This window comes from Pectinophora gossypiella, unplaced genomic scaffold, assembly GCF_024362695.1.
Source record: "Pectinophora gossypiella unplaced genomic scaffold, ilPecGoss1.1 Pgos_54, whole genome shotgun sequence".
Taxonomy (NCBI): Eukaryota; Metazoa; Arthropoda; class Insecta; order Lepidoptera; family Gelechiidae; genus Pectinophora; species Pectinophora gossypiella.
The window spans coordinates 1,317-14,513 of NW_026063264.1; the positions used below are offsets into that span (position 1 = coordinate 1,317).

At 38.5% G+C, this 13,197-nt stretch overlaps 1 protein-coding gene across 1 annotated transcript in view; it reads left to right on the forward strand.

Moving 5' to 3' along the window:
- Window positions 1-371: 371 nt before the first annotated feature.
- The window catches only part of LOC126381447 (tolloid-like protein 1), a 151,882-nt gene continuing 139,056 nt past the window's right edge, over window positions 372-13,197 (forward strand). The window contains exon 1 of the mRNA XM_050030919.1: window positions 372-622. Within this exon, the coding sequence (XP_049886876.1) occupies window positions 418-622 (205 nt within the window). The 5' untranslated portion in view covers window positions 372-417. The remainder of the gene's footprint in view (window positions 623-13,197) is intronic.

The window sequence follows — 13,197 nt, forward strand, 5'->3', positions numbered from 1 at the left end:
TAGTTTTGTTGTTATTAACATTAATACTAACGGAAAACTCGTTTAAGTTTCTCACCTAAAAGGTGTTCAATATTACGTATATACTTAATTTTTACGCAGGGTGTTAGTGACATCGTAACGAAAACTTTGAGGGATGATTCAGACCATGATTCTGAGTATATCAAGGGGAATTTTCCGTTACAAAATTTTCATGACTTTTTCGATAGGAAATTCAACTTGATATCAACTCAGAATTATTACCAGAATCATCTCCCTTAGTATTCGTTACGATGACCTTATCACCGTGTATTGGATTTAACAATATTTATTTACTTACGCTTTAATATAAAAGAAATTTACACTTTTAACAAACCATTTTTCCTTGTTTCAGGAACAAACGCAAAATTAGTGCTATGTTGTAGTGCTTGAGTGATAAAAATGCAGTTCAGAATGACATCGCGGCGTCGACGTCCGCTCGCGGCGTTGGTCAGTGTAATACTGACCATTTTCATGTGTGCAAGCGCCGAAGTAACCTCGGAACTGGCGAGAGAGGAGCAACACAAGTACACTATAGACGAGCTGTTGTCAAGACACTTTGAACATAAAGACTCAGGAGACCTTGGAATGGACCCTTGTAAAGCTGGTAAGTGACAAAGCTTTATATTTACTATATTATACTTCAATTGTATTTTAAAGTGTTCACATATGTCCTTTATCTTCTGAAATACCTTCATTTAAGTAGTAAATAACAAGTAAAACTTGAGTATTTCATTCCACCAACCACTTGTGCTTTCTTAACAAACGAACTCGCTATAATCCAAAGCAAACAAACAATATGAGGAAACGTGTCAAGATTTAGGCACCCGACAAAATTATTATCCTCGCAACTCGTTGACATAAAATCAATCTGCAATTTTTACGCCGCCATTTCGTTTTATGCCACCGCGTTTTCGTGTTTAAAACATTGTTTTCGGTATTTTGGGTATTACCCTTTTGGAATTTTGAAGGGTTTTTAAAACAAACAGGCCGGAAAAGGGACAGGGTGACGCGCAAACGGATTGTCATCGGGGATACTTTATAATTCCGGCTGATTACCTCCGGTACGAATTTCGCACGGTTTCATTATGAACGCGATTGTGGCACAAATAATCGACGTAAGCGGATAAGTATTCATTTAAAAAAAATCTTCATACAGGATGTTAGTGACAACGTAACGAAACCTACGAGGGATGATTCAGACTATGATTCTGTGTTGATATCAATTTTCCGTCGCAAAATTCATAGGTTTTTTTTAGTTTTTTTTTTTTAATTATGGTCTGAATCATCCCCCTCAGTATTCGTTCTGATGTCACTAACACCCTGTATTTTGATGACGTGTTTCGCTGATACTTTTATGAACATACAACCCGTAAGTTTAATGGCCATATCTTATAGAGACGATACGTAGCCGGCAAGGTTGCCAAATTATTTATAAATGTTGAAATGGTATCGATGCCAAAGCGTACCTTTTTGACGTTGGTATTATGTGGACACTGCTTAGTGAGTCACGAATGTCGTGTTCCATAAATATTTATTAAGTGTACATAGATTACATGATACCAAATTACTTTAATAGAATTAAGGTGTACATAAACAAATATTGTCACTAATACTTAATGGTTATGGCCCATAGTTTATTATATAAGTTCTAACTGTGGCACCACGACGCACGACGTGTCCGCTTACCACGACGTACCCTGTTGAGCGAAGTTGCCTTTGCAAAAAGAAAGGTGGGAAGGCCGTTGTTGCGATTTAAAGACTGCACAAAGCGTGACATGCTTGCTTTTAAGATCAGCCCCGATAAATGGGAGGACCTGGCCAGTGACCGGAATAAGTGGAGGACGTCTTTGGCCGATGGGTGCAAAGCACACGATAAAACCTGGTTCCAGAATCTAGCCGACAAGCGCGAGAGGCGACACAGAAGTGAGAGGGCCGATTTACCACCTGTACCATCTAGTAACCCTCAACTACAATGCCAGTCGTGCGGCCGCTACTGTCGCTCTCGCATTGGACTTTACAGCCATTTTAAAAGCTGCCACAGAAACGCTGTTTGAATCATCTGATAAAGATGTAAAGGCCTGAGATGAACTGTGGCAGTAGCCTAGGTTTTACCCAGCGTAATTGAGGATGTCATTCATTCAGTCTACGTTGGAGAGAAACACACTCATAACTGGAAACTTTTAATCAGCTGTTCGCGTTGTTTATCACTACGACAGAGGTCATGTAATTAAGATAGTTTAACACGTGTTTTCGCGTGCGTCAAACATTTTACACGTTTTGAGTGCGGTAGGACCAGTCAACGGCCTCCATGGTCTAGTGGTTAGAAGATTAGCATTTCGATAAAAGTAGGCTGTTCACCCGATTGTCTGAAAGTAAAATGATCTGTGATTCAGGGTACGTTAAGTAGTCGGTCCCGGCTACTATTTACTTAAGTAAACATGTAGTCAGTAATCATGTCAGGCCTTTGACAGATCAATTTAGTAACCCTAACACCAGAGTTGATGAGGTCATTCAGTAAGTCATTGTTGCCAGAACATACGAACAAGAGAAGAAGAAGACCAGTCAATGAATAGGTCATGTCCTTTATTAATTATTCGTTCTTCACCAACCTTGGTCATAGAATAAGCAATAATGCTACGTATAGAACGGTAACTCTCTGCTCCCCACCAGCGTCTGAGCTAGGTTTACCTCACAATTCTCCTCACCCTTCGGTCTTACTTTAGTCTTCAATCGTGTGGCGTCTGACGTCACACACATAAATGCGCGTGTACGATGACGTCAATGTGTAGTATCTGGGTAAAATGAGGTTTGAGGTATAAAGTGTCCACAAAATATAGCATAACTGATAATTAGAAAAATATATAAGTATTAAAAGACTTAACTGATAATTCTTCCTGCGCATCGACAAGAATGATAAATCTGTTTGTTATATTATCTGAAAACACACCATTAGTTTTTCCTGATCTGTTTCTGAATAAAAAATAAAAATAAAAATAAAAAATAAAATTAGTTTATTTCTTAACCTGTTACACTTTAACAAATATTTTTTTGGTTACTCCTTTTAAGTAAAAGGTATACCTGAATGTTATCTGTTTTAGAATATAATAGAATAGAAATAGTTTACTATAAAAGGAAGCCACACACAAAAAAAAGACAAGAACATGATATCAAATTTCTACTAAAACAATTACATAAAAGCAAGGCGGATGTTTGTCGAAATAATCATAAGGTGGAGGTGGACGTCCTGAGCTAAAATTTTCTGTTTAACGTTTTCTGTTCTCTGCTCTTAAGCACTTTCATTTGTTCTCTAAAAATGATTTAGTTTTTTCGTAATGACAGTCCGCCATAATTGTCAACTTTTTACCGGCCTGTGTTGTTATGTCATAAATAATCTACAAATCCATGACTTACTTGAGTAGAAATAAAAACGATATGAAGCATTTTAATATTATTATATATCTTTATATATTTTAGTTCTCTCCGAAGAGGTTCAAGTGGCACGGGCCGTAGCCAAGTGCTTTTATTGTTTCAGAGATAAACTCTTCCTGACGATGCTCCATCTATTTAGAATTACTGCCTTTTGAAGAAGCGTGAGTGTGGATGGATGCATGTTGACGATATGAAGCATTTTAATATTACTTATTATGATTATTTAAATTCGAGAAATAATTACATTTCGAGACAAATATTGAGCCGCCAAAGGCTCCTGACATAGCTCAAGTATCAGCATACTAAGGCTCTCCCCCGCTGTTCGCTCATGTGTCGTCCAGTGTCCTGTGAAATTTCAATGAACGCTCGGTGAGCTTTGCTTTTTATCGCCGTTGATTTCTGTTTTAGCACTTTTTAATGTCCCTGCGCCGGCGCGTACTACACATTGTTCCTCAACTCGAGCGCTCCACGCTTTTACAGGTGATTCCAGAATCACTAAACCTGAGTGCTGTATAAAATTATTTAATTGGAGAATAAAGATTTTATTTCTTTCAATGGTTTTGTATGTTTTATGTTTTGATTGTTTTTTTTTAAAAGCGGTAAACGCGCTCGGTCTGCGATTGTTGGAGTTAAGCAACTTTCGCAAAGGCCGGTCATAGGATGGGTGACCACAAAAAAAAAGTTTTCATCTCGAGCTCCTCCGTACTTCGGAAGGCACGTTAAGCCATTGGTCCCGGCTGCATTAGCAGTCGTTAATAACCATCAATCCGCACTGGGCCCGCGTGATGGTTTAAGGCCCGATCTCCCTATCCATACATACATAGGGAAGGCCCGTGCCCCAGCAGTGGGGACGTTAATGGGCTGGTGATGATGACTAAGTATTGCTTGTAATCGACGGAATTATCTCAATTTTATATACTTATTTGTATTAAAATACTGTAATACATAAACTCTCACTTCCCACCGGGGTGAGCAGAGACTATGGAATTCCATTTGTTTCGATCCTGATACACTTCTCTTGCTTCCTCCACATTCATCGGTTCAAAGTAGATCGTACTATACCTTTTCTAAGGACATCTCCACTTAAGTAAATATACGTCTTTTAGTCTTCTATATTATATAATAATTGTCTTAATGTTTACTATCTATTTATTTGTACTCTGTTGTGTAAGTTGTTTTTTAGCGTGTTTTGATTGTAACTTATTCCATATTTTGTTTGATATTTGTTACTGTGGTGTCTCTTTATAACAAAAATTTAATTCTTTCTTTCTAATACGTAACCTAAACGAACGTGGTCTTATAAAACAAGTAAGTTAAGTAAAATGAAAGGGGAAATATTATAAATTGTTACCAAAATAATAAGCGTTATTCTCGAGATGAGGCTGAATACTTGCCATCCATCGTCAAGGTCAAAGGTTACTTCTTTCAGAAAGCAAACTGGGTCTTTGTGACAATTATTTTGACCTAAATTCAGGAGTGAGTGGGAAACTTACACCACATTGGTTTTGACACCTTGAGTCTTGTGATTTATTTTGTACCCGTGACAAGATAGATAGATAGATAAAATACTACAACCCGTGCTGCTACAAGCCGTGAAGGTGAAACTAAGTCACTTTTGTTTTTATACAATACAGTACAATACAAATACACTTTATTGCACCAAAATAAAAAGAAATAATTACAAAAAGTCTCTTAACTAAGTACATGGCAAATGGCGGCATTATCGCTTAAAGCGATTTCTTCCAGACAACCATAAGGTGAGGAAAAATGTAAAAAAAATATTGAAAGATTGCGGGTACTAATTATAAGTACAACTTACTAATAAATACTTGCAAATGAATACTTATATAACATACTTACAAACTTACTTTACTTACTTTATATTAGGACAGCAACTGAAATACGTAATCTAACCTAACGTTATAATCTAATAAATATAACATATCCTAAGGGCCATATCTCATTATAACACCATGGTGACGTGACCATGCAGTTGCCACTAGAGGGGTCAACCAAGTTGCAAACGACTCCGAAAAACAACAGAAACAGGGATAAAAATGTATGGGATCGATATAAAGGGACATCGGATTTGGTATCGGTAAACGTTTGCAACTTAGCTAAATGTCAGGCACCGTTTAAACAACTGCATACATTAGTTGGTGGCGCGACCGTAGTTGTGTCACAATGGAGTTCTAGTAAGTTAGAGCCCTAAAACGCTGCCGTCTGAAACACTAAAACTAATAAAACCCAAACAAAGCTGTATCGACCCAAAAAGGCGAACTAAACTCGAGCAATCGACGCGAAACGTCAAATTTTATCCCTCGAGACCTGAACCATTCCGTTCTTTTCAAATTGGAATCTGGCACTCAATAAACCTTTAAAGTCTATAAACTGACCATCATCAAGCGAACCGTAAAAATCGCACAATGCCCCTTTTACAACGTCCACGCGATTTATTTCGGATACCCGGGAATTGTGACTTTATTCTAGTCACGATATAATACGAAATAAGTACTAAATTCTAACTACTCAGAAATATTTATTGTGCAATTCTTTAGAAATACGCTTATGAAAATATGCTTATCAACTTCCTTTGTAAGTCTTTCTCGAAAGTATGCTTATGCTATGTCATTCCGTAGAGCCTTCAAGCATGCTACGCTGCTACGCGCTACGATGCTACGTCTATAATAAACACCTCTACAAAAATATTCCTTGTTTAATAAAGACCCTTTTCAAACAACTTACTTTTACTTAAGAAAAATTTTCAAGCTAAACAACACCTATTATGATGTTTTTAGAAAATAAATTGTTTAAAGTGAAAGCGAAATAATAGCGATTTTTCGTACAAAGGATTGTGAAATCATTCATAGTGTCCTTCGTCCGTCATAGTCGAGGCTTGAATAAGATAAATAGACTCTTAGTGGAGTCAATGAAGGGTTTCACTTCTAACTTGCCAGGGACAGGTTCGATTTTAATATTTTTTTCTTTAGTAGAGGTAGTTTTTTATATCATTTAAAAATAAGAATTATAAATGATTATTTCAGTCAAATAAAAAATGATTGTTTTTTATTCCAATGAAAAATGGTTGTAAAGTACTTTTCCAGTTCTGTATAGAGACGGTTTCCGATTAGTACCCGTAAACCGTTTTTACGTCCGTTTGTCTGTGAGAGGGTCTCAAAGTTCAACCTTTATAAGGCTGTATCTTTTGAACCATATTTGATACCTGGCTGATACCACCATTTTTTTGATACCAAAGGCCCCTAACATGGCTCATGTAACGAATACGTACTTACATCAGTAAGTTGTAACCGGGACCAATGGTTTAACGTACCCTCTGAAGGATCATCTTGCTTTCGGACAATTGAGTGATCAGCCTGTAATGTCCTCCTAACTAGGGCTCAGATTTTACACAGAATATGCATTATTATAGATGAGTTTGCTCTTAGCCCGAAGACATAAATAAGAGCGCGCCCAAAAGGTGCCTGTTCACTCTACCTTTGAAAGCACCAGGGTTATATGCATTCGGAAATACAGAAGAAGGCAGAGAATTTCACTCTGTAGATAGATTAGTTAGTATATAAAGTATAGATTTCCCTATAGTACAGATTTCTTTATGAAAAATCGTCCATTTTCCAACGGCTGTTTTCATCGAACATTCCATCAGCTTCCTTCGAAATAAATAGAGAGCGGAATCAAATATCTACCTCTCGATTAAACCCTCTCAAATGCGAATTCAATTTTCATTCAGCCATATTTTATTTCAGTGAGAGGCAGAAGCCGGCGACAGAGGCGTGGCAACCATTAAGATAATATTTAGTGCTCACAGCTTAAGGTTAATAATACCTGCAGGGTTAACCCGAGCCGGGTTCAAATTGATTTTGGAGCGAGTTTGTTCTGTTTACTTTTGTCTTAATCTTTTATATCCCCTCCGGGTGATTAAAGCGGTTATAGTACAGTCATGAGCAATATCATATACTCAGTTTAGAACCTTGTCGCACTAACATATTTGTCATTTAATGAGACTTACGGTTTAATTTGTCAATAAAGTTAATGTGACATGGTTTCAAAGTGTAGACATATTAGTACTCGTGACCGTACCTCGCAGTCGCAGCCGCGGCTGATGGAAAACGGTCGGCAAGATAGATAGTAATAATTCAGTAATGACTTTGAATGGCCCTCACTCTATGCCCGTCTTCTTCTTCTTCTAGTATGTGGGTTGTGAGGTGGATTACCAACCTCAGCAACCCCGGTGTTAGGGGTATTATTGAGCCGCCAAAGGCTGCCATGGCTCATGTAATGATTACTCACTTACATCAGTAAGTAGTAACCGGGACCAACGGCTTAACGTGCCTTCCGAAGGACGGAGGAGCTCGAGATGAAACTTCTTTATTTTGTGGTCACCCATCCGGCCTTTGCGAAAACAAAATATACATAACATAAACTGCCTATATACGTCCCACTGCTGGGCACAGGCCTCCCCTCAATCAACCGGAGGGGAAACAAAATAAGTATACTTAAAGCAATTTATTTCTACAATCGTGTAATTCAAACCGAATGACATTAAGCTGACGGTACGGCAGTCGCCCACACTTACCGCAAACAAACCGACATCGAATTAGCATTTTTATAATTTAATTTTGCCGTTCCGCACTGTCCAATGTGAGAAATGTGAAAAAAGCCATTCCTTTCCTCGAAACTCGTTATGCTGTGGCCATGAGAGCTGCGGAAAGCGAAAAATCACCTATAACTTTGCACTCAATTCGTCAAGCCAGCTTTATTGTGTGCCATGTACCCGGACCTTCAAGTCGAAAATCGGTTTCGCTAGCCAGACCAGCAGGGCTAACTTGCACACCGTGATAAAATTATCGATCGATTCAATAAATGTCGAAATCGAAGTTTGTTTTTTCCCTAACATGCGTGTCACGTGATTTTGTTCGTATTTTGACAGAACGACATGACTTATCTGGGTTAAGATATTAGCACCAATCGACAAAACGACATAATGATGTCATCAGAATCGATAAATGACCGTGACAACATTTTTACCACGATGCACATTTTAACCCTGCAGGGTAGGTTAAAAAGGGCACATCAAAGCAATTCTTTTTCTTTTTTTTTTTGACGTGACTTATTGTAGACTTGCCGCAGATGGCATTAACTACTTGGCCGGACAAATGGGGAGCGCTGAAGGCTCTCACCCGGTACAACGTTTAAGACAACAGGCCTGAGGGTGCCCAGTTGGGCGCGAACCTCGGCTCAGGGCGTCGTCTGAAAGGAAAAATATTTGAAAGAATTAATCGACCCTAGTGGGTCGATAGCAATAAGCGCTGAATGAGGGAAATCGTCGACCACGCCGGCGGGGTCGGTATCGGGGACCTGAAGTGTTTGGTGTCGCGAGCTGATTGGCTGCCTCTATGGCTAGAGTAATCGGGTCGTCGGGATCGTATATTACGTCCTTCGGACGCCGATACTTTTCAGTACCGTCCCTAAGCGGAATGTACTCGGAAGCCGCAACTACCAGGGGATTTGGGCAAAGCAATTCACCAAATTCATCAGAAATCTAAAAAAGCAATATTGTTATTTGACATTTATTTGCATTGCGCACTTACTTTTATATGCTTCAACGACCACTGCGACCCGGGATCTCTCTCTCTTGGTCGGTCCCTCATATCTGAGGATCGTGGTCAGCATCAGGGTTGCACCTGGAGCGTATGATCTGCCTCCACCGGTTCCTGTCCAGCGCTTCCCTTACTACTGTGTAGAACTTGGAAGACGACGCGTCTTTCACTTGATCAGTCCATCTAGTCGGTGAACGACCACGCGATCTTTTGCCTTCAGTGTTCCCAAACACAATCAGTTTCTCCAAACTGTCATCACCTCTGCGCATCGTGTGGCCGAAATAAGAAAGGATGCGTTGTTGGCATATAGTGGACCGACGAGTTTTTATTTGGAGCTGGGTCATGATCGACGCATTAGTGCGCTTCGCAGACCCGGGATACGAGTAGGTATTTAGGAGTCGCCGTCGCCGGATTCGGTTTGGACGTCATGATGAAGACCACGTACCGATAACACGCGCACCTATATTTGCTCCATCCACACAGAAATAATTCTTTGCCCCGTACCAATTCGTATCGGGCACCCATCTAGACTTACCTCGCCCCCTCTAGATCTTACATACATACATAAACTCACGCCTATTTCCCACCGGGGTAAGCAGAGACTAAAGAATTCCATTTGCTTCGATCCTGACACACTTCTCTTGCTTCCTCCACATTCATCAATCGCTTCATACATGCACGCCGCCGGTTCAGAGTAGATCGTATTAAACCTTTTCTAAAGACATCTCCAATTTGGTCATCGTAAGTCCTTCTCGGTCTTCCTCTGCCAGCCCTACCATCAACTTTTGCTACTTTAGTCTAAATGACCTTAAACCGCTAAGGAGTAAGGGGGAACGTCGCACTTACGCGGTAACTCGGTACATGGTAAAATGAGATTTTTGTATGGAACGTCTGGGGTGTGCTTAAAATGCTTCTTGGGTGGTTACCATGGTTACTCCCCATCAACTCCCGTTTGCCGATCAGATCGTGTAGTCTAATAGCAATCGACGGGGCGTAACCATGGTAACCACGATCATGAGCAAGTTGGTGGGGAAAGAAAAGACAATGGTAACCCGTGACCTTGACGCATCTAGCCTATCGGACGGGTAAGTGTAATAAAACCAGAATGATAATTTTAACTGTCATTAATTCATGTACGGTCACGAGCATTAATATGTATACACTTTGGTACCATGTCACATTAACTTTTTTGACAAATTGAACTGTAAGTCTCACTACATGTCAAATATGTTAGTGCGACAGAGTCCTAAAGTGGGGACAGCATATTGCTCATGACTGTACTTATTTATTTAAACCGGTCTCTACCCGTTTATCGCTACTTCTCTGGCATTAGGGTTTATAGCGGGCAATTTACAAAATGCTGTGACTGTCATACAAATGCAAAATATTTTTATTTTATTATATTACGCATACTTACTACGCGACGTATTAATATAGAATATTAAACATTGTAATTACCTAACTACTTTGTTATTATTGTTATTTTTAGATCATTTTTATTATTATAAATTACCTAGCTAAATGAAGAAAATCTGCTTCAAAAAACCTAGATTTCTTGCACTTAATTTCAATCCCGAGAAAAATTGAGACCAGAATTTTTTTATCTGGATTTGAACTAGCGTATCTACTAAAAGGTTTTGTTAACAAAAATCACAATCGAATGTGATTTTTCAAAAAGGCGTTTGCGATGTTTTTACTAGGTATATAGGTGAAGGGTTGATGAGGTTGGTAATCCACCTCACAACCCACACGATAGAAGAAGAAGACAGGTATAAGGCGAAGATTTATGGTGATTTATATACTTAAATAGAAGTAACGGTGTAAAAATTAACGTCAAGCCCCTGTGCCGAGGTTTTTCTTCCAGCTTCTTTTCCCGGGCTATACAGGTTATGAGAAGCTGCAGTAGTTTTAGGAGAATGAGACGTTCGTTATCTAAAAATAACGATTCAAAGTGTAACTATGTTACTGAATACGAGTACTCATCGCAGGAGAAGAGTCACCTAATACGGCATCCAGCTTGGCTTTAATCTGATTTGCAATTTTTCCCTTCAAAACGTAGGTCTTAATAACGACCCGAACTTCAGTTTTTTTCCATTTTTCAAACGTAATTAGTAAATAAAAATCAATCGTCGCATAAAAGTAGACTTTTTGGCGCCAATGAAATAATATTTTGCATGTAAGCTTACTAAAGATTTAAAAATAGAACGGTATATATTTTGTTCCATTTTAGTTTTAAAAAGTTTTTCATTTCGGCCAGTTATCAAACAGCCCTCGTAAAGATATTTATGAATCTGATTTTTTGAATTTATTACGAAATCAGTGAATAGTCTTTAGGAAATCTTTTCATCTTTGACACTCAACACAGAAGTATCGTTCAATGGAGTTACTCGTAATTCTCTAACAACAAGCCGAGAAGTGTACAAAAAAGTGAAATACTTTTTGTCCATCTGCCCTCCGAGGCTATTGTCTCCTCTGAGAGGGCTCTCATGGTATACACCTCTGTATTGTTACTCTTTTCATTGTCCCTCTTTGATATCAGTTTTTTACCTCAACGCATCCCCTTTGCCCTCCTGTCACTTGTAAGCGAATAGTTGAAACAAATAACATCTTGGTTAGATAATGATTTTCAAAATTAAAAGACATAATACCGGACTCCCGATATTTCAATTCAACACTGTTGCAAGTGCCTTGATCACGGGACGACTGATGAAATTGGAGTGGAGTAGGTTGATCCATATTTTTTCTAAGGGCAAACATAACTGTCTACCCTCTTGCTTTGCCGCTTGTTTCTACATTTGATGATTTTCAATTTTAAATAGATAATTACTTTTCCAAACCATTTCTCTCAAAGTAATAAATACGTTGATATAATTATATTATAATGTATTTAATTTAGATTTGCATTACATAAATAAATGAAAAGCTCCCTTATGTATCTACTTACCCCGACGTTACCTAACTAGAACTGGCTCGTTGTTCGCCGGGTAACATTTTCCTAAAAATATGTGTGTACAGGGTTGAGGTTATAAAATGTAAGTGGATATGACCTTATATGGCACTCTCTTAGATCATAGATAGGACATGCCGACACCTACGTCCTACCGGTGGAATATTCATGAACGTATTATAAAGGATTTTTACGTGCCTACGTAAATTATTGGTAGTTATACTTTGAATATTATTGTGACTTTTGCAAAAAAATATACTAACATCTCGTATTTCACGCTTTACGCTATGTACTTATCTGTGGTTCAAGCTATCTATCTGCCTGCCAAATCGCATCTAAATTATCCGATTCTTTTTACTAATTTTTAAACGCTTAAAAAGGTATTAGATAGACGTGTAAAGTTACTTACGCGTTTATGATTATTAGTGCAGGACATGGATAGTAGATGACAGTAGCTATACTTCAAAAATTTAATTGAATTGCATATACATTCTGCCTGTTTCCCACCGGGGTAAGCAGAAACTGTAGAATTCCATCTGCTTCGATCCTGACACACTTCTCTTGCTTCCTCCACATTCATTAATCGTTTCATATGCACACGCCGGGTCAAAGTAGATCGTACTAAACCTTTAATGCTTCAACGCTCGCTCCTGGACATATGCAATTATTTACTCCATAGGTACGTACAGTCATGAGCAATATATCATGTATCCACTTTAGAACCCTATCGCACTATCATATTTGACGTTTAATGAGACTTACGGTTTACTTATTCAAAAAAGTTAATGTGACATGGTTTCAAAGTGTATACACATGTTAGTACTCGAGACCGTACGTAAACTCACACCCGAGCCACAAGGCATCAAACGAAACTAGCTCTGTAAGTACTCCTTAGCGTACCGAAGGTGAAGGACAAGCAATTAAAGAAAGAAAGAAAGAAACATTTATTATTTAGGACACCACAGACACGGATTGCACATGAATATATACATACATTATAATGACATCACATCAAAAGTCAACGCACACACGAAATATTTTCTATATAGAAACATGGAAAACGAACACAGAAACTTATACCTAAATTAAAATGTGACGTCATGTGGGCTAACACACTAACATGATTTTATACAATGTTTTTCTTTCATTCACTTACAGCAGTGTCCGCGACTTACCACTTGCGGT